This window comes from Chlorocebus sabaeus, chromosome 18, assembly GCF_047675955.1.
Source record: "Chlorocebus sabaeus isolate Y175 chromosome 18, mChlSab1.0.hap1, whole genome shotgun sequence".
NCBI classification, from domain to species: domain Eukaryota; kingdom Metazoa; phylum Chordata; class Mammalia; order Primates; family Cercopithecidae; genus Chlorocebus; species Chlorocebus sabaeus.
The window spans coordinates 18,062,048-18,088,516 of record NC_132921.1 but is presented as its reverse complement, the minus strand read 5'-3'; the positions used below and the strand labels follow the sequence as shown (position 1 = coordinate 18,088,516).

Genomic DNA, 26,469 nt, shown 5'->3' with positions numbered 1-26,469 from the left:
AAGAGCCACTTCCTCAAGCTATCAGAAATTTGAAGACTTTCCATGAAAAATGAGGAAGAAAAACTCTGTTTAGCTCTTGGTGAATGTGACGGCTAAGCTGGGCAATGGGGAAAGGTGGTGCGGCATTGCCAGAAATCCTACTGGCACCACTGTGTTGGCTGGTTTGGGGTTTGCATCACATCCCACAGAGGGGAAATGAACCACCTCCCTAAAGTATTGACTTTTTAAAACTATGTATTACTTACCTAATGTAGTTAGCACCTAACTTAATAGTGTATCATGTATTTGCCAGCACAAACAGCTGGCAATTTCATAGCCAGTAAAAGAGACTTTTAAAGGCCCCTATCTTCTCTCAACTTCATAGTCAGATATACAAGCAGGATCACATCTAACACTTTCATAGTAACTGAGAATCGATTCCATTTTTAAAGCTTAGTAGAGATTATTCACTTCCCCCCTTGCTAACCCGTTTCCTTGCTGAATAATTCCTAATGTCAGGAACTTCCCTCTAACAGACCTAAATCTAACATGTCACAATTTGACCCCATTTCCTCAAATTTGTTCTTTAATGGGGTAAAGACCGGTTGGTCAATGTCTTCTTTATTTTAATATTTCTATTGTTGAAGATTGTTAGCCCACAACTTCCCCTTCCCCAGGGTTTTCATTACAGTTCCTTTAACCTCTTTGTAAGCTTTTTTTTTTTTTTTTCTTTTCAATTCAACGATACTGTTTTGGATTTACTGGCAAAGCCAACAACCCCAAACCCAACAAAAACCCAGCAGGTATTTTGGGAACATCAGACTTAGGACGTTGCTGCCTCTGACCTCAGAGAGCCTGAGATCTGAAGGGGAAGGTCGGATGTCCCACGTCCCATTGTTTGTTCCCACGTAGCCCCACAGGAGGAGCATGTGAGATGCCTCTAGGACGCAGGCGTGGGAAGGATGAGTTCCGAGTGGAGAATCAGGCAGAGGGTGTTTGATCTGGTCCTGGAAGGATGGGTGTGATTCTGAGAGGAAAAGAGAGCTAGAGGGAGAAGGGCAGAGGTGGTGACAGGCATGAGAAAATCATGTCTCGCCCCAATGTATGGAGCCCAGGGCCGATGACAGGGACCAGGGAAGGATAAAGCCAGCTGGGAAAGTCATGGGGGTCTGGGTCACAAAGGACTTGCGAATAAGCCTCCAGAACTGGGACTCTGCCCTGAAGCCAGGAGTTCTCCAACTGTAGTGTCTGGGCCCAGCATCAGTCTCACCTGGGAACTTGTTAGAAATGCACATTCTTACGCCCCCCACCTACTGAATCAGAAACTCTGGGGGTGGAGGGCCAGCAGTGTGTGGCTTCACAGCCTCTTAGCTGCTTCTGACACATGCTCAAGTTTGAGAACAGCTGCTAGAGACCCCGGGATTCCATGAAAAGGTTTGCACTCAGCTCTGGCAATATTAGAAGATTAATGGATTACAAGTACCAGCCATTTGTGGAACCCCTCCTGTGTGCCAGGCATGTGCTTCACATGGATTATGTCTAATGCTTATTCCACCTTGCTAGTAAGTTGAGAAAACTGAGGCACAGAGAGGCTGATTAACTTGCCTGAGTTTGCACAGCTAGGGAGTGGCACAGCTGGAGCTCCTATCAGGCAGTGCTCCAGTGACTGGTCTTAACTCCTCAGGTAAACTGCTTGTATAGTCAACTCTATGATGGGGTAGGGAGTAGAGAAAGGGACCTCCCAGAATGCTGGGACAGAAAGCTTTTTGGTATTTGGGGAGACCCTTGCAAATGCGTGCCCAGTCTGCATTTGTGGAGGTCTGTCTTGTCTGCTCAAGTATATACTCAGTGAGGGCTTTCTAGAACTATTTCTTTCTTTTTTTTTTTTTTTTAAGAAGGAGTCTTGCTCTGTTGCCCAGGCTGGAATGTAGTGGTGCCATCTTGGCTCACCGCAACCTCCACCTCCCACGTTCAAGCAATTCTCCTCCTGCCTCAGCTGGGATTACAGGTGCCCATCACCATGCCAGGCTAATTTTTGTATTTTTAGTAGAGACGAGTTTTTGACATGTTAGTCAGGCTAGTCTCGAACTCCTGACCTCAGGTGATCCACCCACCTCGGCCTCCCACAGTGCTGGGATTACAGGCGTGAGCCACCGCGCCTGGCCTCTAGAACTATTCTTAAGCAGAAATGGCAATGCTGTGTCTTTAAGGCTAATCCAGATAAAAGACAGGCACTCCAGGCACCCTTGGCGCAGGGTCCATGTGCCAGTTGATCCCTGACTCAGGAGGAAAAGAAGTGTATGTCTTGAATCACCACCACTTCCTGAAGCCAAGGCAGCACTGGTTCGTCTGTGCCCCACACCCCAGAGGTAGACTGTACTGTACCACCGTGCTGTAGCCCTGGGTGCACCGGCTCAGAGGGCCGCATCTCTCCATGCGTGTTCATCCCACTCCTGCCACCTGCCAGGCTCCGTGTAGGGTGGGAGGAGGGAGAAGGATGGCCTCAGAGCCCCAGGGCAGTAGACAGTGGTAGGTTAAACCTTTACCCTCATAAGCTTTTGGAAGTAGGTAGATACTTTTAAAGGTCCTTTATGTCTTTGTCTTACTATAATTATAGCTAATCTGGGGACTCTTCCCTTGGTGAGCATAACCTGGGCTCCTCTTTTGACATATCTCTACTGTGGAACCAATCAAAATCATTTTCTATTACTAACATTTTTTGATCCCTTAAAAGCCACTTTCTAAGTAGTCAGCCAAAAGCTCAAATAAGAAAGAGGGTCAGAACACACATGGCGTCTGGGTCACGGTCAGTCTCAAGCTTTTACTTGGAGTGAGATCAGGAGACACTAGCAGGGTTTAGGGGGAGAATGATAACATGGTGTTACTAATGCACGATGGCCAGAAATCTAGCAGCAGACCCCAAAACCTGTGACGATGGACTGTGAGATCGAGGGGGCAGTTAAATTCAGTGAAAACACAGCTGGAACCTCTATCTTAAGCCTTAACCTATTAATTTCTGTGGGTCACAAGGTTTAAAAGTGAAAAATCGCCCCTTTCTAATAGGCTGCAGTTTCTATGCTCCAGTTGTGTCCAGTTGGGGGTCCCTGTGACCAGGCCACTGGGGTCGGATTGTTTTTTTTCTTTTTTCTTTTCGTCACCCAGGCTGGAGCACAGTGGTGCAATCTCAGCTCACTGCAGCCTCGCTTCTCGGGTTCAAGCAATTCTCCTGCCTCAGCCTCCGAAGTAGCTGGGATTAGAGGCGCCTACCACCACATTTGGCTAAATTTTTTTTGTATTTTTAGTACAGACAGGGTTTTACCATATTGGCCAGTCAGGTCTCGAACTCCTAACCTCAAGTGATCCACCTGCCTTGGCCTCCCAAAGTGCTGGGATTACAGGCGTGAGCCACCATGCCTGGTCTGGGGTCCGATTTCCATGTAAAATTGCAAATGACCAAAGCATCGGAAGGCATAACCGATCATCTTCACTGTGTGGGGCAGTCCTTATAGGTAAGGGGACTCAAGGTGGTGGGCACCCGCTCCTCTGCACCCAAGGGGTGACGTCACACAGAAGAGGCCTCGTGGGAGGCTCTCCATTTCCTGGCATAAGTGACGGGCACAAAGAGGCTGAAGCAGCTGTGTCTCCTGTTAGGCAGCCCCGTGTTCAGTCCTTATTAGAAAGGAGAGTTCCAGCCCAGAAAGATTGCTAATCTTGATTTTGCGACCCCCTTCCCCCAGGGTATCTCGGATTTTGTCCCAGATTAGTGGAGTCTTTCCAAGTGCATGCTTGAGAGTGTGAATTTGATTCAGTGCTAGAAGGAAATTGTTAACAGTCTTCTGTAAAGGGAAGTTTTGAGGTTACAGTGGTCTTTTGGGAAAATTTATTCATTAATTTATCAAGTATTTAAATATTTGCTACGTGCCTAGCACTGTTCCAATCTCCTTATCACCAGCCATCTCAGCAAGTTGATTCATCTCTCTTGGGAGGATGCAGGAAGAGAAGGGAAGTCAAGTTTCCAAGCACAGTGCCTGGCACATAGTAGATATTTCACTAGGGCCAGTTCGTCCTCTGCCCCCATTCATCAATAGATAAATAGATAAAAGGTATCCAGGGATGGAAGAGGTGGTTCTCAATGTCTATTGTATAGTCAGATATGACTGTGCAGTGTTTGGGAATAGGAGAAAGTCCTGGCTTTTGGTTTTCAATAAAATCTCTAGCCTTGCTCCTCAGAGACCAGCACTGACATTGCCTGGGAGCTTGTTAGGAATACAGTCTCAGGCTCTGTTCCAGACCCAGTGAATCAGAACCTGCATTTTAATAAAATGTTCAGGTTATTCTGTGCACATTGGAGAAGCACTGGATTTCACCCTGAAGGCTGGGCAGTGAAGGAAGGGAGGGCGGAAGGTAAGGGGAATACTTCCTCCTTCAGTCACTTTGGGGACTCCTGGCCTGAGCAGTTCGTGCACCCCCAGCACGGAGGCAGAGCCTAGAGGGACATGGTCTCCAGCCGGCTGCACTCTCAGAAGTGACACAGGGCTTGCTGGCTTCTACTACAGAAAAGAAGAGAAAGCAGTTCTTATCTGAAATGAATACAAAGTTAAAAACAAGAATGACAATTTAAAAAGGCTTTCACACTGGGAGAATAAAGGGGCATTCACTGGAGCCTGTGGAAATAGGGGTGCATGGGAACATAAGGACAAGTCGAAGCCATCCTAATTACTGTATTGAGGAAACCACCGGCCTAGCCCTGGGATTCCAGGTAGCCCAGGGCTGCAGACTCTTCACTCTTATCTCTCTGGAAGACAAAGAAACTTGCAATTAAAGTTTTGAAATGCAAGCTTGTTTCTTCATTTTCCCTTGGGCCGTATGTTTTCTTTTCAAGGAGCAGAGATAATAAATGCATTGTGAGGGGAGTAAGGCAGAGGGCTGAGTAAAAATCCACAGACCTTTGATGGGCGCCTGAGTCAGTGCTGTGCGCTTTGTTTCCTTTAAGAAGCACATCTGGAATCAAGGTGGTCAGGCGGGGAAATGCTGATGGGTCCAATAACAAGCAACTTTCAAGATGGTATAGAAAGTCAATGGTGCAAAGTTTGCTAAATCAGAATGGTGAATATGTCAGGACTTCTAATCACAGTTACCCATTATTTTTAAGGTTTTTTTGTTTTTTAATCAAACCTGACCTAAGTGAGATTTTTTTTTCCTATGCATACTATATATTCCAAAAAAAGAACTTGTGACAAAATGGTTAAGATGGCAGATTTTTATGTTATGTGTATTTTATCACAATTAATAACATATGTTTTAAAAATCTAGTGGCAAAGGTGGTAATTCCTGCCTGCTAATGAAAATAGCATGAAGTGCCTAGTATTTAAACCTTTATGGAGTAATGGCAATGTCCAATATGATCAATACCACACAATCCTACCAGTATGGCTATATATAAACTCACAATGTGTATAAATTAGTAATCAGTTATGTGACCTTAAACCCTACCCACCTTGCACTGCGCTTAGTCACATGGGCTATCTTGCTGTTTCTCCATCAAGCCATGCACACTCCCTCCAAGGGCCTTGGCAAATATGTCCACCTGTAATCCTCCTCCTGGCATGTGCTGTAAATTTGGCTTGTCCCCTGGCTTTAAGCAGGACTCCACTCAAATGTCATCTTCTCAAAGAGGCTTCCTATAATCATACCATCACCTTACATAGGTTGTTTCATTTTTTTCATGACAATTGTTGCAACCAGATTTCCTTATCTGTTTACTTATAGTTGTTGTTCTCCCCCGGACTGTAAGCCAGGACTCTCTGGGTTGAGTATCTATCCCCTGTATCCAGAGGATCTCAAATTGTCCCTGGCGCATAGTATGTGTTCACTTAATTGAGGAATAAATGAATGTATATCTAATTGGTCGACTTTTAGGTTGTGAACTCAGTCAGTGTTGTCAGCAGCTAAATCAAATCCTGTGAACAGAACTAGGCAAAATTAAATTACCCTATAAAAACGGGCAAAGGACTTGAATAGACATTTCTCCAGGGAAGATACACAGGTGGCCAAGAAGCACAAGAAAAGATGCTGCACATCATTAGTCAATAGGAAAATGCAAACTAGAACCACAAGGAGATACTGCTTCACACACATCAGGATGGCTATTATTTTAAAAACCAAAAACCAAACAAACCCAGAAAATAACATGTGTTGTTGAAGAAGTGGAGAAGCTGGAACCCTCGTGCAGTGCTGGTGGGAATGTACAATGCTGCCGCCCCTGCAGGAAACAGTTGAGGGGTGGGTGCCTCAAAAAGCTAAACGTAGAATTACCATAGGATTCCCAGGTATAGACCAAAAAGAACTGAAAACAGGGACTCAGATACTTGTGTGCCAGTGTTCACTGCAGGATTATTCACTGTAGCCAAAAGGTAGAAACAATCTAAGTGTCCATCCATGGATGAATAGATAAACAAGATGTGGTCTATACATGTGGTGGAATATTATCCAGCCATAAAAAGGAATGGCGTCCTGGTACCTAATACAGTATGGGTGAACCTTGGAGACATTATGCTAAGCGAAATTAGCCAGACACAAAGAGAAAAATACTGTGTGGTTCCACTTATATGAGGTAAAGAGAGTGGTCAGACTCAGAGACAGACAGTAGAAAGGTGATTTCCAGGGGCTTGAGGGAGGGGGAATGGAGAGTTACTAGTTAACGGTTACAGAGATTCTATTTGGGGTGATGAGAATGTTCTGGAACTAGATAGTGGCAATTGTTGCTACTTAATGCCACTGAATCATACTTTAAAATGATTAAAATGGCAAATTTTATATCTATTTTTCACAATAAAAAATGTTAAATTGCCCCAAAGTTTTTTTTAAAAAGGCATTCAGAGGACAGGCATAAAAAGAGCCAAATTCAGTGTTTGGCAGTGGGAGACAGCCCTTTCTTGCCTCCCGAAATGAGCTGCATTCCTGGCCTCCTGCAGATTTTGCCATCCAGAATTGCCACTTTGCTGTCTGCTCCTGCCTGCGCTTTTCGTCTCCATCTCTGTTTCCTCCATGAGATCCTAGCCCAGGCTCTGTTCTTGTCTAAAACGAGTTTGCACCTTCTTGCGCTTTCTCATCCCAACAGTCTTTACAATATGTTTCATGGTGCTGCTAAAAAAAGACCCTCCCTTCCTTCTGCAACTCACTGACTAGCTGCCCTTTCCTGGAAGCCCTGAAGCAGCCCCCACCTTTTCCTTCTACTGTCAGAACATACCTGCCCAGTCCCCCAGGCTCTCCGCCTGCACCTGCCCGAGTCTCCCATTTGCTCTGTCCTCTCCCTCCTCTCAAATCCTTCTGTCTCTGCCCCATAAGCTCGCCCTCCCCAGCTTGTACACTTCCTCTTGGAAGTCCTTCCCTATCTCCGCCTGTTTCCCTGCCCATCCAAAGCCAAGGAAGACGTGGACACCAGTCGGAGTCCAGGGTTGCGTTTCTCCTTCCTCGTCCACAGTTAGGGAGGATCTTTCCAGTGCTTCAGTTCTGGCACTGCTGTGTGGGGCTCTGACTGGTCAGTTTTCCTTCCTCTCTATATGTGGCTGTGTCCCCCTTTACTAAAAGCAGTGAGAGGGCAGAGACGGGTCCTGCCTTCAGTCCTGCGGCAAGCCAGGACCTCATGCAGGTATGGGAGAGAGCTCAGCGAAGATGCCTTTGGCGGTGTGATGACAGCAGAACTTCGTAAAGAGAATGATACTTCCTCCTGTTAAACTCTGACTACATCAAACTATATCTTGTGGAGAATAATCGTTTTTTGAGATAAAGGTGAATGACTCAGGCAAAGGAATGACTGGCCTCGCTCTTACCCGGTGATTATATGAACTCAGCCCCTTTTGTGGGGAACAGTATGTGTGTGGGGAGAGGACTGATTCGTATTTGTAATTTTCAGTGAGACCAGTAGGAGCTGACCAGCTGTGATTAGTCCCTTTAAGTTGGAGTTTTGAATACTTTTTATCACTAGATATACGTTCATAAAATGCACTTTAGAATGTCCCAAATCCCTAGGCCCTGTAGTCCCAGCTACTCAGTGGGCTGGTATGGGAAGATGGCATGAGCCCAGGAGGATCACTTGAGTATGGGAAGATTGCTTGAACCCAGGAGGTCAAGGCTACAGTGAGCGGTGATCACACCACTGCACTCTAACCTAGGTGATAGAATGAGAATCTGTCTCAGAAAAAAGTCCCAAATCCTTTATCAATCGTTTTGGGTTTTTTGAAACAGGGTCTCGCTCTGTCACCCAGGCTGGAGGGCAGTGTTGCAATCACTGCTCACTGCAGCCTCAACCTCCTAGGCTCAAGCAATCCTCCTGCCTCAGCCTCCTGAATAGCTGGGACCACAGGCACACGCCACCACACCTGGATAATTTTTAAAGTTTTATAGAGACAGGGTCTCAAACTCCTGAGCTCAAGCAGTCCTCCCACTTCTGCCTCCCAAAATGCTGGGATTACAGCCGTGAGCCACTGTGCCAAACTTTTTTTTTAAAATCAATTATAATATTGTTTGTGACAGTCATAATTTCTTCATGATCTTCTCCAATGAACTAGACACATATTTTCATATTGTACAAATCATAAAATATATGAGCCTAACTTTTGGCAGCAGAATTTTTATTTCAAGAGCTATGTGTAAAATATATTTCTTAGACATGAATTATATTTTAAACACTCAGGGCATTTTCTGTTAAACCCTGTGATTCTCTGTATCTACCTCTGTTATGACTTAGGCCATGTACCTGACTGATGTAACTTAGGACCTCCAAGTTTTTAAATGTGTTCCGTGATTGACAGGTTTCCCAGGTAGGGTGAACACACCCATGGGGTGTGCCAGGTGATCCGGCAGGGTGAGCAGGGGATCCTAAAACACTGCCCCTTTATCCTCGTGGTCTCTTTATAACATACCATCTTGGTAGGTGCCTATGCAATGTTGTTCTGAAGCTTGAAATGTGAAGTTCTGGTTTGTACAAAAGAAACATGCCTGGTATTTTCTCTGTGAATCTGTAAGATTGAAATTCTATCTGCCGAGCTTATTTAAAATGAGAATGTCTAGAAGGGCATTCAATCATAATTCATTTATGTCCTAGTTAACAGAAATCACAGATATAATCTGGCAGAAGCTTTATCAGCAGACGGACTGAGTAAGCTGTGTCTGCCTTCACCCAAGTGTGGCTCAAAAAACTGACTGAACCCCCAGACAGAAAGGCACTGAAATGACTCGGACCACTCATCGCCAATTTCGCATTGATGCCTCCAGTTTCCAATCCCATGATAAAGGACTTCTTTTTGTGAAATCAAACATGCTTTTTTAAAGCATGCATTTTTTTCCTAGTTGTCCTGCTAAAATACTCTGCTATGCAGCTTTGGTTTGTCATAATTAGGTTAAAAGTGCACAAGGATGGTTTCTGCGGGAAGATTGTCAGACCTTGAGAATTTGTCTCTGGGTACCCAGTTTATCTTTTCCATCATTTCCCCCCTTTCTAGTGACACCCTTTTCCTTCTCTCCCCTCGGGGAATGCCTGGATGGAAGTTATGTATACTTTCACTAATTCCATTTAGCTGTGCCCATGAATACCCCTCCTCTACTGGATGCAGACCACTGCACTGGGGTGTGATACGATTACATCTCCCTTCTCCCAGCAGCCTACTATAAAAGTCTTCAGCTTTGAATTGAGGAGGCAGAAGCTTTGTGTTTGTGCAATATGGCCACTTGCCAGTGCCACATCGTTTAGAAATTCTCGCATCTGCCTCTCAGTGTTGCAGGATGGGCACAGTTACTAGCGCTATTGTACAGGTGAGGAGACTCAGGCTGAGAATGGCCTTTTTTTTTGTTGTTGTCCTGAGATTTTAGAAACGTAGTCAGTCTTACTAAAGAAATATCAGGCATTCTTCTCTCCGGGTCAAACTGGAAGCCCAGTTTCGAGGGCTGCCTTAGGTAGAACTCCTGCCCTGAAGCCCACTCAGCTCTTGGGGGCTGCCTGGCCAGGCTACTTCTTACTCTTGTCACCAGTGGACGAGGTACCTTGTCTCCTCCTCCAACCTGAGTTCTCCCGGCCCTTACCTCTGCTTTGTGAAAATTCCCATATTCAGATTGGGTGTGCTGTCTCACGCCTGTAATCCCAGCACTTTGAGAGGTTGAGGTGGGCAAATCTCTTGAGCTAAGGGGTTCAAGACCAGCCTGGGCAACATGGTGAAACCCCACGTCTACCAAAAAATACAAAAATTAGCCCAGCGTGGTGGTGGGCACCTGTGGTCCCAGCTACTCGGGAGGCTGAGGCAGGAGAATCTCTTGAGCCTGGGAGGTCAAGGCTGCAGTGAGCTATGATCATGCCACTGCTCTCTAGCCTGGGTGACAGAGCAAGACTCTGTCTCAAAAAAAAAAAAAATCCTATATTCTGTCATATCAGACTTTCTTTTCTTTGTCATTTAACTCTTTGAATAGGAATCCGCCCCATCTGGTCTCTGGGCCTCAGGTGATTCCTGCATCATTTCCACTCCTGGTTATGAATGTTTTGCTGAGAATCTCCATGGTGGGATGTTTTCCTTACATTCACAGGCACAGGACTGTGCCATGATCCAGAATAGAGAGCTGGATAAAATAGAGATAAAGTTAGCTGGAGAAAGCAGCTAAAGAAGGGGCAGACCAGGAGGGATCGCCCAGAACATCTGAATTCAAAGGGTCTATATTTTGACTCATTAATGGAAACACTTGTGACTGGGAGAAAAACTGAGACCTTCTCGCTAGCCTGTTAGCCCAGCTGGCTGAGAAAAAAGACATTCAAAGAAACGGACAAGAACCAACAGCATCTGTTTGTAGGTTACTCTGATGTATTAATATTACGTTTTGTATGTTTGTTGTTTATTTACTTCTAGAACAAAGTGCTTCAAAGAGAAATAATTCCTTAGGGTAAGACTGTCTTATTTAAAGAAGCTCTTTTAGTGTTTTGGGCACACAGGTCGCTAGTAATTTATTTGTGTTCTATTCTATTCTGGGTAGGATCAGTTTCAATAGTGACTTTCTTTAAGGATATTTTTTTCCGGGACAGCAGGGCTGTTAAGTGAAGTGTTATTTTCACATTTAATCGTTTCTCTCTTAAGAAAAACCACATCTTTCGACTCTACTGTAACGTTCAGAAATTTGATACCATCCTTACTGAAATTAGAGCCAAATTCTGAAATATAGTCATGGATGATATTTTATAAAACAAAATTTATGGAAAATCCCTCATTTGTTCTTCTAGGTTACGTTCTTTTCATCTCGATTTGACAAGAGGGGCCAAGCCTCTTTCTGCATTGTTCGATGTCAGCATGAATTTTCAGTGGAGCAAGAAAGTAATTTTAGTATCCATAATGACTTGCACGACAATTGGGTTAACAGCATGGAAAATAAATATTTAAGTCAACCTTCCCTGCAGGATTCTAAATACAGATCCGCTCGTCTCTGTGGCTCCACTGGCAGAAATGTTATGTTTCTTCAGCTTATGGTTTTTCAGAATTAGACTCAACATGGCTTTGCATTGGGAAATAAATCCACATTGCTTTATAAAGGGATTTTTTAATTTCAAATTTATTATCTCCCTCCGCCCTCCCAAAGCCTTGCACAGACTGTGGACATGGTTATTCTAGAAGAGTCCATCAGCCGTTAAGATAAACACCAGCCTGTATGTCCTGAAACAAATGCGTAGAAGACACAAAAAGACACAAGAGAGCGAAGCAAGAGAAGTCAAATCATCTTGCTGTTTTAACTCCTTCTTTTAGACTTAGCAAGGAATTTGTAGGGGGAATTTGTATGTGCAGAGAATATTTGCTATAAACAAACTCTAATGTTCCTTATTAATTCTGGTGAGTTCTGTCAGAATATAGGTTAGTTGATATAGATTCTGTGGACCAAAGAGAATATTTGTAGCTTATTGATTAAGAACTATACTCTATCAATACACGGCTGCTTTTCTAAACAAGACTTCTAAGAAGTCAAATTATATTCCGCAAAACACAAGAGCAACCTGATCCCAGCCAGCCTCCAAGGCTGCTGTGATGTCGAATAGGCCCTTGATTAGATCACAAGTTCATTCTCCTTTCACTTCCAGAAGGATGCACTCAAAAAAAATGGCTGGTAACATGGATTACCTATGGAGAAGAGTGACTGGGAGAGAGTAGGACAGAATTTCCTAAACAAGCTGTTGCTTGTTTTGAATTTTGTATCATGGGACTATATTCCCTATGCAATAAATAAAAATTTTGAAGTATTTATGCTTTATTTGCTTCATGAAGACAACTGCGATTCCAAAGCTTTGACTCTATCAGTCTTAAAGGTGAACTAGAAAAATCTCAGTAAATAAAAGCCTGTACATCTCAACTCAGTCATCAAAGGCTTTTCCTTGCTGCATCTTGGGGAAAAAGAGGCAACTGTAAGTGGCTGACAAAATCACTCTATTAACTGAAGATCTAGGGCCTTATGTCCAAATTCCCCCTTTCCCTACGAGATTCCTTAAGAACACTTAAGCAGGAACATGTTTTTATCAAATGATTGCTTTACTAGGGCTGCTACCACTTTGCAACCCTGGGGAGCTTGGTCTTGGAGGGTAGAGTCTGGCTGAAGTTCTGGGCAGATGGAAGGGAAAGGCAGAAGCCCAGAGGGGCCACCGCCAAGAGGATCTGGAGCCATCTTCAGGCTCTTGCCAGCTGCTGGCTGGCAGGGCTCTTAGTGGTGAAATGGTAGACATCAGAACCAAAATACTGTAGGCAAAATGAGAGGTCAGACTGGGAGGGGCAGGGACACCTGTTCATTCACACACACACACACACACAAATGACACCCAGAGGATGAACCTGACAGGCCATCCAGGAAGAGGGAGACTGCTATAAGGAAACAGATCCAGGGCAGTCTAACGGGAAACTGAGCCCAAGCATGTGGGATTCAAGATAGAGTCTGAGTGTCAGGAGTCTGGCCTGCAGCATCGAGGGACAAGTCAGTCAGTCCTCAGGTGCCTGGCAGAGCAAGACAGGCTAGAGTGAAAGAAGCACTGGATTTCCTAAGAGTTATAAGCACGGGGCTGCTGTGCACAGCGCTCACCAGGCGGTTTGTTGCTGGAACTGGGGCATGAGATTAGAATGAGACCAGCACAGGGCACGCTTTACAGGCTGTATGGGGAGGAAAAGGGTCCGCAAGTGGAGGGAAAGAACATTGGAAGCAGAGAGCCAGAAAGGAAGAGGAAAAGGGACAATAAAGGCATGCTTTGTCTTCGGCATGAACCAACAATCTAGTTTTCCAGATTTCTTTACCTGCAAACCACATTCCCTTAAATATGTGTACTTATGCTGCCTTTTAAGGTGTATGTATATTGCCATATTGAAGGTTTGAAAGTATACTTCGAAGTATATCATGTAACTAGAGAACAAAGTAGGTTTCTGCTTAAGCTGGACCCTAAATGAAATTAAAAGCATAACTTTCTGCCTCACCATAGCAATTTTCGCAGCAGCAAAATTGCTGCTGCTGCTTCAAAGATCTGTAATCCTATAGCTCTGTCAAGTAGACATGTCAGTTTTGAGGTGATGAAAATCTTCAGGAATTAGATAGCTGTGATGGTTGTCCAACCTTGCCAAAGTGCTAAAAACCACTGAACAGTAAGTATACTTTAAAAGGTTTAATTTTATGGTCCGTGAATTATACCTCAATTTTTTTGGCGGGGGGGAAAAAGAGTCACATTCAGGTGAAAAGTCATAGTGAGGTAGAAGCTTAGGAGAGAGAAATGGATTTTATATCTTTGAAAATCAATTAAAAGTTAGGACAGCTGGTCATTTGTGGAAGCAGTGACTTCCTTGTTTCTTTGAAGAGGTGCAAAGCTCCTGGGTTGGAGGATCGGTGGGTTGAATGAATCACAGCCATACTCATAAACATGGAGTGAATTGTCTACATGTTCAGGTCAGATATACTCAACAGGCACCAGGGCTTGGAGCCCGGGACACGGCCTGTGACATCTTGACAGTGCCCCTAAGCAGCTACTTCAGGGATATCCCATTTACCAAATTCCCCTAAAAAGTACCTTTCTGTGTCTATAACACAAAGTATGTGCTCATTTTACTGAGTCTGTGGCTGCCCCCTTAAGGAATCAGAAGCAATTAATACCTTCGTCATCTGAAATATAGTCCAGCTTCGTATTTATCCTGTTTGCCCTTGTCATCAGCATTGCAACAATGCTCACGAATCCTTAGGCTCAGATGAATCCTCCTTTTTGACCCAGTTTGCGTGGCCGCATCAGTTTTACCACTTTGCCTCTTTCTTTGCACGTACATTACACACAGAGGGAGACAGAGAAGGGTGGCATCTAAAACAGAGAAAAACACCTCAGAAGGGAGAGGTATGGTGGTTTCTTTTAAGCAATTCTTCCTCAGTCTGCTGGGCTCAATGCAGCTTCCCTAAGACTCTGTCACCCAGTGAATACGTGGGGAGCATCCGATTGTGTTATCCGGTGTCCACAGGGAGTGTCAGCAGGGCCCAGGAAGCAAGTCCAAGTCCAGCCTTCCTGGCATACATCACCCCAATAACACACTGGGACCTTCTCGTCGACCTCAGACTCCTCATAAGCCCTTTGCTGGCCAGGGTGAGGTCAGAAAGGTCCATGATGGCTGTGTGCCTCATACCCACTGGGCTTTCCTGGGTTTGGTGCTTTCTTCATAAAGCTGCCTTCTATAATGGAGCTATTTTGAGGACGCATGGCTTCTTCCAAGCCATGTTATCTCTGTGCCCTCCATCCGAGCACTTTAATATGCAGATGAAGCCCTCCCCTGACTGCCTTTGTGACACTGGGCTCCAGCTGGACTGAAGGTCTCCTATTGCCACCCAAGAGCTGTTTCAGGCCTCATTGCCCCTGTTCGAACTGTTCCTATTGTCCAAAGTCTTCCTACTTCCTCCCGCTACCTCCACCTGCCAGTTTCTGTTTCCTGGTCTGGCTGATTTCTGTTTATCTTGGAAGACTGATTACTTACCACCTCCCTTAGGAAGCCTTCCTGGCCGCTTCTGCTTCCTTCCCACCACTGCTGAGGTAGGGCCCATCTGGTATGTGTTTCATTCCATTCTAAGACCCTTGAGGGGAAGGTCTGTGACCCTGTATTCGAGGATGCAGCAGGGAACGTGCATGAATTTCAAGTGTGGCGTGCATACGTAGATGTCTGTTCAGCTAAGCCCAACTCTTCGGTTTCTGACATGACTGCTTCTCAACAGGAGTGTTTGTTTTTTGCTCACACCAAGAATGCTGATCAGGAAAAGAGCTTTTCTGTGGCAAACTGATAAGAATCTCTGGGTGATTACAGGCGCCTGGGCTGCTTTGTTTTCTTTTGTTTTACTCAGATGGGCGGATTCAGAAATTGGTATTTGTCTTAGAATCATACCCTTTTGAACCAGAAGGGAACCAGAGGCTGAGGAAGCTTAAACAGCTCCCGCAGTCCTTCAGGCAACAGGTAGTGAGGGCGGAGCCCAGGAAGCCCCTACAACACCTTACTTTCTCGGCTTTTTAAAATTCTCTGAGTGTTTAACATGTTAAAAGGTAAGTGTAATCCCAGCACTTTGGGAGGCTGAGGTGGGTGGATCACCTGAGGTCAGGAGTTCAAGGGGCTGACATGGTGAAACCCCATCTCTACTAAAAATACAAAGATTAGCTGGTGCATAGCTATAGTCCCAGCTACTTGCGAGGCTGAGGCAGGAGAATTGCCTGAACCTGGGAAGCAGAGGTTGCAGTGCCATGCGGTTGTGCCATTGCACTCCAGCCTGGGCAATAGAGCAAGACTCTGTCTAAAACAAAAAACAAAACAAAACAAAAAAACAAACAAAAAAAACCCTGTAATCTCAACTCTCAGCTACTTAGGAGGCAAAAGTAGGAGAATGGCTTGAACCCAGGAGGTAGAGGTTGTGGTGAACTGAGATCACGCCATTGCACTCCAGCCTGGGCAACAAGAGCAAAACTCCATCTCAACAACAACAAAAAAATGTAATTTGGTGATTCACTTTTTGTTTTATCTAGTTTTATCCAGAAAGGGCTGTGTGGACTCTCTGCCTGACCTCAGTGTTCTTTTCAGGTGGCTCTGCAGATCGCTCCTCCATGTACCAGTGAGCGGCATTATGAGCATCTGGGACGGTGCTGTAACAAATGTGAACCAGGTACAGCTGCTTCTGAGCCACCTTGCATTGCCCCTCAAAAGTGGGTGAGGCTTTCGTTGTTATTTTTTCTTGCTGCCAGATGAAACAAGAAATTGGATAGACGCATTATGGTAGTGGCAGGTGGTAATGTCTGTCACTCTGAAGACAAAAATCTTTCTCTCAATAGAGAGAGATTTGAAGGGATTTTAAAATCCCTTTTGAAAAAAAAAAACAAAAACAACTTTAAAAGCTGTTGCTTAATTTGGGCTGAAACACAATTTTCTAAAACACTATTTCTTGAGATGGCAAGAAGTTTTTAAAAACTAATATTTTAGCACTTTATGATTCAAGCTCTCAAAATGTGAAATGCAGCTCTTATTTAAAATTGTTTTCACGGAAATTTTATTTTGGAATAACCATACTGGAATTGTGGCTGCTAAAAATTGCCTAAACCCTTGTCGTACCTTTTTCCGTACACCTGTTGAGGAGCAGAAGGTGGACTGGCTACCACCTACCCCAAGTCGCTCTGCCAGAAGTGTGGCTGAGTGTCTCTGCAGCCCCAGTGAAAGCCACAGTCCACGGGGCCCGCACTCTCGTCACGCGGGGAGGGGAAGGTGGGTTACCTTATAACAAGACATTTTGGATATTTCAGCTACAGTTATTTCTTGGATGTGCAGAGCCAAGATCCAGTGATTGTCAAGTGTGTGTTGGGTAGGTGGGTGGGGCGCAGCGTGACACTTGGTCAAACGAAGCTAACCATGAGCCAGTAGTAAATGTAGAAGAAGTTAACAAAAAGAAGCTAATAAGAAGTTGCCTATCCAGATGGAAGGCAGAGGGGGAGGGGATGGGTGATGCAGTTTCTCTTGCCTACCCCCCTTATTCACTGAGTGGGCTCCGGGGAATCTTTCAAGTTCTGCAGCCCAGTTTAAAATCACCATTCTATTCCTTTTTTTTTTCCTTTTTCTTTTTGAGACGGTGTCTTGCTTTGTTGCCCAGGCTGGAGTGCAGTGGCGTGATTTCAGCTCACTGCAACCTCCATCTCCCAGAGGTTGAAGCAGCAGCAATTCTCCTGCCTCAGCCTCCCAAGTAGCTGGGACTACAGTCACCTGCCACCATACGCAGCTGATTTTTGTATTTTCAGTAGAGACGAGATTTCACCACGTTGGCCAGGCTAGTCTCAAATTTCTGGCCTCAGGTGATCCGCCCACCTCCGCCTCCCAAAGTGCTGGGATTACAGGTGTGAGCCACCATGCCTGGCCCATCATTCTTTTCCTTAGCAGACTTTTTGGGTGCAGAGGGTGATTGGCTTTTTATGTAGGAAGAATTAAGAGACTGCTGTGACCACAGGCTCAGCAGACCCAGGTGGGGTTATTTCAGCCAGCTGAGTGGCCCGAGGAGCCCAGGGTGCTGCAGTCACTGTGCACTGTGGCCTCTTCTCCTGTGTATGTCGTCTTTGGGGGGTGTCCTGGGATCATGGGCACCAATGGTTACTGGTCCCATAGATGGGTGTGATTTTTGTTGCTGTTTTGCTTTGTGTTGCGGTTATGGTTTGGGTTTTTGATGGTTGTATTTTTCCCCTTCATTTTTTAAAGGAAAGTACATGTCTTCTAAATGCACTACTACCTCTGACAGTGTATGTCTGCCTTGTGGCCCGGATGAATACTTGGATACCTGGAATGAAGAAGATAAATGCTTGCTGCATAAAGTTTGTGATACAGGTGAGCCTGTCGTGTCAGTGTGAAGTGTAGAAACCTCAGACCTCTTTTTCTGTAGAAACATTTTTAGAGGCAACCGATAATGTTTCATTTCGGGAACATGGAAGGAAGTTGTGACTACAGATCCCAAGAAAGATGCGTTTTAAATCCCCAAGGCCTGTGTTAAAATTCTTCATTTAGAACATTTGTTCTGGAATATATTTATGTTGCCATTTAATCATGGGACACATCATAGACTTGACATAATGTTTCCATAATGTTCCCACCTACTTTGTGTGGTTATACTCCTCCAAACCCTGTAGGTAGCCGTACTTATCCCTTTTATTTTATTTTATTTTATTTTATTTTATTTATTTATTTATTTATTTATTTATTTGAGACAGAGTCTTGCTCTGTCGCCCAGGCTGGAGTGCAGTGGCGCCATCTCAGCTCACTGCAAGCTCCACCTCCCAGGTTCACGCCATTCTCCTGCCTCAGCCTCCTGAGTAGCTGGTACTACAGGCGCCCCCCACCATGCCCGGCTAATTTTTTGTGCTTTTAGTAGAGATGGGTTTCACTGTGTTAGCCAGGATGGTCTCAATATCCTGACCTCATGATGAGCCCGCCTCGGCCTCCCAAAAAGTGCTGGGATTACAGGCGTGAGCCACCGCGCCTGGCCTATCCCCTTTAAAGATTGAGAAACAGATTCAGAGAGGTTGAATAACTTCTCCAAGGTTAACACATGTGAAGCAGGACTCAAAACCAGGTCTACTCTTGACCTTTTTCCTAAACTATAAATATTTTATTAACACAGTTTCATCTCCTTACCAGACTGCCTTAAGTTTTTTGCCTGGAATGTTTTTTAAAGTATAGTTTATTTGAAGGAATCACGAGCAAAATATGTCTCTTAATTCTCTTAAGAGAATGCCTGTAATCCCAGCTACTTGGGAGGCCAAGGCAGGAGAATCGTTTGAACCTGGGAGGCCAAGGTTGCCGTGGGCCAAAATTGTGCCACTGCACTCCAGCCTGGGTGACAGAGCAAGACTCAAAAACAAACAAACAAACAATAACTGCAATAGACTGAAACTGAAACACCTCAAATACCTCCATAATATAAGTCCTTGGGAGAATGCTGGATGATTAATATATTGTTTTGCATTTGTATTTTTTTGTAGAGAGGGCATTTCACCGTGTGGCCAGGCTCTTCCTGAACTCCTGACCTCAAGTGATCCCTCTGCTTAGGCCTCCCAAAGTGCTGGGATTACAGGTGTGAGCCATGGTCCCCTGCCTGCAGTAACTGGTTGTAATGGTGCTTGGATTGTCACACTTCTATGAGGTGGCCCCAGGTGTTTTGATACAGCCCAGGCATCTATTGCTTCCATGCTTAGCTTGCATAATTCTTGTCTTAAACTACAATCAGACGTTTCCTTAAGGATTCCTGATTGTTTTTAGAGGAACATTGTATTTAGTGACCTCAGTCTGGATTCTAGAGAAGACTCACTACTGGATTGATCCTTGTGTATAGAAGTTTTTTCCCCAGTGGACACAATTAGAGAATAAGTGTTTCTTTGAACACCATAATTTTTCTAATATGCTGGAGACAGCTGGCAGATTTTGGCTGGGGAAGGTAACACGGAAACTCCACTGAGCAGAAGCATCTGATCGAGCCTTTTTTATTTCCTACTGCTTAGTAATGACCTTGACTCATTGCTGTCCCTTGGAAATAAAGATTCATTCTGTCTACTGCCAAAGTTGATTAAAGCCAAAAATCTGGTACATTACATACAATACTTTAAATTATGTCAAAATTATTCATCACAACCTAGGCTTACATTCGGATGGGATCCTAGGAGTAGCTGGAATTTTCCAGAGAAGTGGCATGTGTCTGTGGATGTTCCCATGCATTGTGGACATGTTTCTGAGTATTGACCTTGATGTTGCAGAGCTGACTGGGGCCTTGGAAGAGTGGGCACTGCAGGAGATGGGGGCACTTCTCCAGGGTCACTAAGCTTATAAAGATTGGAAATAGGAAATGTCCCCTCCCTATGGGCTATAACTTGAGACAATAAGAGGCAGAGGGTTTCTGGTTTGCTTGTTTGTTTTTCCTTTGGAATTCCTATAAGTATTCAGGAATATAAAGTGCAGGGGCTGTTTGGACAATCCAGGTGAGAAGGAGCCCTAGGAGGGTACAAGGTCTGTTTTAAATCATGTTATTGATTTGTATCATGTTGGGGGGCGGGGTCATGCACATATGTGCAGTTGACTCTGGTTATGCACGGTAGCTGTGTTCTGTAAAGTCACCAGGAACGCTGAATTAGCAAATCCTGAGCCATTAGTCCTAGTGGATTACAGGGTGAGGTTCCTGCAAGCCTCCAGTCACACCGTCATGGACTGATCACCACATAACCTTGTTTCATGTGTGTTTCTGTTTAAAGACACCTTATTTGATACATGTTGTTGATTCATTAACATTGCACTCATGACCAACAGCACTGTCATTCATGCCTGAGCGAAGCTTCTCTAACAGTTATTTTCTCCGTAAGGCACACCACAGCCTTCTTGCACTTAGAACACTAGACAGCTCTTCAGCACGACAGCTGGGGGCTGTTATAAGCAGGGAAATCACCAACAAAATGCTTGTTTACCTTCTGTGAGCTGAAACAAGAAGGCAGAGCATCGCCTGGCCCAACCTCAGCCAGAAACCTGAGTGTGGAGCAACTCGAAATGTACACGGTTCTGTCCCTGAAGGACTGCAGAATTACCAAGAGGACTGATTTTGGGGTGCAAATAAATTTTATTGAGTAGGTGAATTCACAAATATGAATCTGCAAATAATGAGGACTGACTGTTGATTGATCCATACTTTGATTCCTATTTGTGTGTGTATGTAGTTTATAACAGATACACGTGTGTGTGTGTGTGTGTGTGTGTGTAGTGTTTACAACAGATCAATTCCCATGGTTTTGGAAAAACCATACATACCTGCATTCCAGAAAAACTGGAAGGGGCCAGGAGATTTGGAACGAGAAGGCCACCTGGGTGCTTGAGGAGAGTTTGCCTCTAAGCATGTCACTGGGCCTGCCTCTGTGCCCTCTCCACTCATGTAACTCCACAACAGCCCGTTTTCACCCTGGGATGCCTCAGGATCCTAAGATGAATCCTAAACCTCCAGAAGCCTTTTTCTCTAAGGTCCAAACTCGCGTTAGTCTTATGTATGTGGTATCTGAACTTATGAAAAATGAGGAAGCTCAGCTCTGTGACCCTTCTGCATTTGCCAGAACATTCAATGATCATCAATTCCCAAGTCCTTATCTTCCTACTAACATGAAAATTGACTTTTAAAAAAAGCCCACAAAACTCTTAATTATGAGAGAGAAGAACCCCCCCGTGACGTTTTCGTGCCAGTGCAGGAAGTGCAAAGAGGAACTTGGGACTTCTCGAGCAGTGCCCTGGTGATTCACTCCGCAGGCCCGCCAGGCGGGCTGCTGGTCTGGGCTGCTCTGGGCTGGATGTTGGATAGTGCAGTCGTGGGCGGTGTCTGGGCTGGCTGCTCCTCCCTGTCTAATGACCTGTCTCTTGTCTCCCACAGGCAAGGCCCTGGTGGCCGTGGACGCCGGCAACAGCACGGCCCCCCGGCGCTGCGCCTGCACGGCTGGGTACCACTGGAGCCAGGACTGCGAGTGCTGCCGCCGCAACACCGAGTGCGCGCCGGGCCTGGGCGCCCAGCACCCGTGTACGGGTTGGATGTGTGCGTCTGTCGGCTCTTGCTGAGCCATGCAAAGCTAGCTTTGAGACAGTCTTGATAATAGCAGCAAGAAAGCTCCAGGGTGCTAGGCAGCATTGGAGGAACCCGAGGGGTGAGGAAAGGTGGGGGCTGATTTTCCACGAGATGCAGGCCCAGGCAAGACCTGAGAATGAATCCTCCGCCTAGGTTCTTCAAAGGGACTGCGGGCAATTTGCCCACATGCTCTGGCCATTGCCAGGGGGCGCTGGGGCTCCTCCATCTGTGGAAACCTAGGATCCCTACTTAGGAGCCAGCAGGATAGTGCAGGGGTGGTTGGGCATTTTTAAAGAGTATGCGCCCATTAGAATTTTGGCAAAACCATGCATCCCCCACCCCAGCACGTTTTTAAGTTGACATCTAAAAATTTTTGTTACAAGTTTAAAGAACTAATAAGGACTTAGGTACCGGGGAATTGTAACTGCGATAACACTGAAGAGACGAATCCAGTGGAATGTAAACACCACGGCCATTTGATGCCCACTATGATTCATTTTTAAATGCACTAATCATATTTAACTATTTGACAGTTTACATAATTCCTTTCTCTCCTTTTGTTTCCTATCCATTCCGCCTTCCCCACAGAATTTTATCCTGATATATTTTTTATCCTTGGAGGGGTTTTACTAATCACGTTTTCATATTCAAATATGCACCTATTGAAAAATAGGCACCTATCTTTTTTTTTGAAATGGAGTTTCGCTCTTGTTGCCCAGGCTGGAGTGCAATGGCGCGATCTCAGCTCTCTGCAACCTCTGCCTCCCAGGTTCAAGCAATTCTCCTGCCTCAGCCTCCTGAATAACTGGGATTACAGTCATGCTCCACCATGCCTGGCTAATTTTGTATTTTTAGTAGAGGTGAGTTTTCTCCATGTTGGTCAGGCTGGTCTCAAACTCCCGACCTCAGGTGATCTGCCTGCCTCAGCCTTCCAAAGTGCTGGGATTATAGGCGTGAGCCACCACACTCGGCTGAAATCTTAATTTTTAAATATTTACTTTGACTCAGGACTAAAAGCATTTCTTCTGGACCAAGTTGTCACTACCTTTATTATTACACAATTGGTCAAAAATGAATATATCCTATTTTGCTGTATTATAATCGTAAAAGTAAAAACCTCCGACCTCCATGAGTGGGATTTTTTTTCCAATTCATATATTTATGGCTGAACATTACTTATTGCTAAAATGCAACAGCATTCAACATCAATTTTGTTTCTACTTTTTTTATGTATGTAAGTGCCGAGAAATTTGTTCACATAAATAACTGAATGGCAAAGGAAACACTTCGGTTATAGGCGTGTCCCTCAATTTTTTTCAGTACCTTCTGATTTATATGTCCAAGCTCACCTACTGATGTGATATCAGAAGTTATTTTTAATGATCTATCAGTTGATAATTCAATTGTGTCCTCCAATTTTGTTGAAAGTAAAGACATAGAAATTCTTTTGAGTTGAAAAAGTATTTCTTAGAGTCATTTGCTTTCCTGAGTTCTAGAAAGTATAACAAAAGCAGTTTTTTCCAAGACTTAACAAATGATTATTTATGCCTATTAACCATTCCCTTAGAGGCACCTGGTTTTAACCCAAAATACTTGGACAGGGTTGGGAGAATTAAAATACTATCCATTTCAATTCATATCAAGGATAATGTCCATCACAGAGTCTAACTGACACACTCGGTCTTTATTATCAAATGCATTGACTAAACCACATGTGCTTTCTGTTACAAAAAGTCTAACTTGATTTTTTAATTGTTAAAATAGATCTCCCTATCACAGCCAACTCCCTCTGAATTCTGATTTTAAAATAGAAGCGGCCCAGAGCCTTTCCTCCAGGTTTTCACCAGCATGTCACATCAGGGGTTCTATTAGACGTTCTCTCTGCCTTGTACCTTTGGAAATGGGTTCATTTTGGGACAAAATAGGTGGAAGATAGAGGGGAAGGGGTAGATGAATGGAAATTTCACTCCTGCCCCACCCTGCGTAATTTCAATTCAGAACAACTCAGCCTGATCACAGCTGCCCCATTTCTGTCATCCTGCTTTTGCCCTTGATAGAGCGGGAAAGGTGGGAGGTGTGCCCGGGGGCGCGGGAGCTCTACCATCACCAGTGTTTCCACTTGTCACTTAGTTCGACATCTCAGAGGTTTGGCAGCATAGCCGCAAACTCTGGGGTGGGTAAGAAGTATGCCTTTTGTAAAGTGGGAAAAGTGTGATTATGAAAGGGAGCAAGGAAAGGAGCCTGCAGGATGCTTCTGGTGGGTCAGTGTTACTAACAGTCATATGGAAGTCAAGTTATGGAAATTAGCACCCTTAACCCTTTGCATGCCTGTTAGCTCCCATGTCTTAGATTTTGAGAGCTTCTCACAACTCTAGATTGCGCTTCTCTTTTAAAAAGCTGTTCAAATTGGCCGGGCGCGGTGGCTCATGCCTGTAATCCCAGCACTTTGGGAGGCCGAGGTGGGCGGATCATGAGGTCAGGAGATCAAGACCATCCTGGCTAACATGGTGAAACCCCGTCTCTACTAAAAAAATACAAAAAATTAGCCGGGCGCGGTGGCGGGCGCCTGTAGTGCCAGCTACTCAGGAGGCTGAGGCAGGAGAATGGTGTGAACCTGGGAGGCAGAACTGACAGTGAGCGGAGATTGCGCCACTGCACTCCAGCCTGGGTGACAGAGCGAGACTCTGTCTTCAAAAAAAAAAAAAAACCTGTTCAAATTCATGTGAGTTATTAGATTTCAAGGCAAATCAAATTGCTAGATGCAGGAGCGGGTACCCTACTTAGCCAGCCAAATTGCAGAAATCAAGAATATACTTTGTACTTGACTTTGGACAAAGAAAATTTAATTCCTTTTTTTAGTGTTTTATTCGTGAAACTAAATCACAGAAGTGCTACTAATTTCAGGAGTCATTTGTGGCTTGGGCACCAGCCAGTTGCCTGATTGTGATATCACATCGCAGCCAGTGTTCTTCCTGGGACTTACCGAAGAATCATCATGCGTGGATTGCAGTAGAGGGAATAGGCATAGGAAACCTGAGACATTTATTTTGACAGTGTAGTTCATGAGGAATATGAGAGTCAAGTCAGTTTACTAACCAGGATCAACTCCTGCTTTCAACGCTGTCCATTAAGGAAGGAGTCTAACATCCATTGTGCCACTGTGTTTATCAGTAAAGTTTTATTGGAACATACCCTTATCCATTGTTTTTAATGTATTGTTGGACTGCTTTCATGCTATGAGTAGCTGCAGCAGAGACCACAGGCCTGCAAAGCCTAAGATACTGTATGACCCTTTATAGAAAATGTTTGATACCAACCCTTGGTGGCAGGGAAAGAGACCTGTAGGGTTCTTCCTTGTCTTCTTTTTTTAACTGAGACTCTGATACTTGGACTGAGGAGATTAAGCTCATCAGAAGAGGTCAGGACAGTGAGTTTCCCTTCAAAGTAGTAATGGGTCTGCCATTCCTTGCAGACAAAGGCTGGGCTAGCACCTGTGGTCCCAGCTACTTGGGAGGCTGAGGCAGGAGAATGGGGGGAACCCGGGAGGCGGAGCTTGCAGTGAGCTGAGATCGCACCACTGCACTCCAGCCTGGGCGACAGAGCGAGACTCTGTCTCAAAAGAAAAGAAGGAAAAAAAAGCTGTTCAAATTAATGTTTGATTTGAACAGGTACGTAGGTACATAGATGCGTAGGGAAAAACAAGAGGCAGATAGCAGGAGCAGTCAACACCAGCTCCCAGACTAGGAAACAAAGTGTTAGTGACCAGGGAAGTGACTCTGAACCACAAAAGGTCAGGACCAGAGCTGGCCTGACCTGGACATCACAGTAGAGTGTTAGTGATCCAGACCAGAGCTAGCCTGACCTGGACATCACAGATGAGTGTTAGTGGTCCGACATCGAGCCAGTTACCTTTACGAGCGTGGTTCTGTAACTCACTGCTGGGGTCAGAACTGCTTTGTGGGCCCAAGCCTGTGGGAGCTGAAGGAATCAGACACGGGGTAGGCACAGGGGTGGGAGGTGAGAGCAGACAGAGGCAGCACCTAACCTCCAGTCCTCTGGGGTCTCAGCCTGGATGATCTCTAAGTGACCTCGTTTGTTCTGTGTTTGTTCTGTCTGGGTTTTTCTTTTTTGTTTTTTTTTCACAGTGCAGCTCAACAAGGACACGGTGTGCAAACCTTGCCTTGCAGGCTACTTCTCAGACGCCTCTTCCTCCACGGACAAATGCAGACCCTGGACCAAGTAAGTAACAACAAAGGAGTCAGAAGAGATGGTTGGTTTTTAAACAACTCAACCTCCACTGTCTCGTCTGGGTTGAAAAGGGATGGATTCTGTTGGGTTAGGCTTCCTCTTGAAGCCACATTCAAAATGGAAAAAGTCTGTCAGTTCAACATGGGGAAAATAAACCAGTCAAACTAATTCTTCAGCCCTATGTGTGACAGGAACTTCTTGTGACTTTTTAGATTTGGTAATCTGTGACTTATGGTTACAGCTTTTTCTAACGTTGTTTGGTTGAAAATGATTTATAACATTTATTCAGTGGTCATGCCTACTTCTCCCAACTTCCCAACATCACTGATTTATTCATCCAGATATTTGTGTGTGTGTATGTGTGTGTGTGTACACACATCTAGAAGCCTCCTGTTTATATAAATGTTTGCACGCTGTAAACATCTTGGGTTTTTTTTTTCACGTATTATATCCTGAAGCTTTTTCTATATTAGTTCACCAGTTCATGATTTTCGTGGCTTTTCACAGCTGCATAGTATTTCATTGTAGAGATGAAGTGTAAGTTATGTAATAAGTTCTTTATTGATAGTCACTTAGGTTGTTCCCAGTCTTTTACAGTAATACATAATTTTGTGATGA

The 26,469-nt window shown here is 44.7% G+C and overlaps 1 protein-coding gene across 1 annotated transcript in view; it reads left to right on the top strand.

Annotated features, from left to right (window-relative positions):
* Positions 1 to 26,469, top strand: part of TNFRSF11A (TNF receptor superfamily member 11a) — a 65,665-nt gene that overhangs the window by 7,344 nt on the left and 31,852 nt on the right. Inside the window, exons 2-5 of the mRNA XM_008013871.3 lie at positions 16,071 to 16,152; positions 17,724 to 17,849; positions 21,415 to 21,558; positions 25,749 to 25,842. Of these exons, the coding sequence (XP_008012062.3) occupies positions 16,071 to 16,152; positions 17,724 to 17,849; positions 21,415 to 21,558; positions 25,749 to 25,842 (446 nt within the window). The remainder of the gene's footprint in view (positions 1 to 16,070; positions 16,153 to 17,723; positions 17,850 to 21,414; positions 21,559 to 25,748; positions 25,843 to 26,469) is intronic.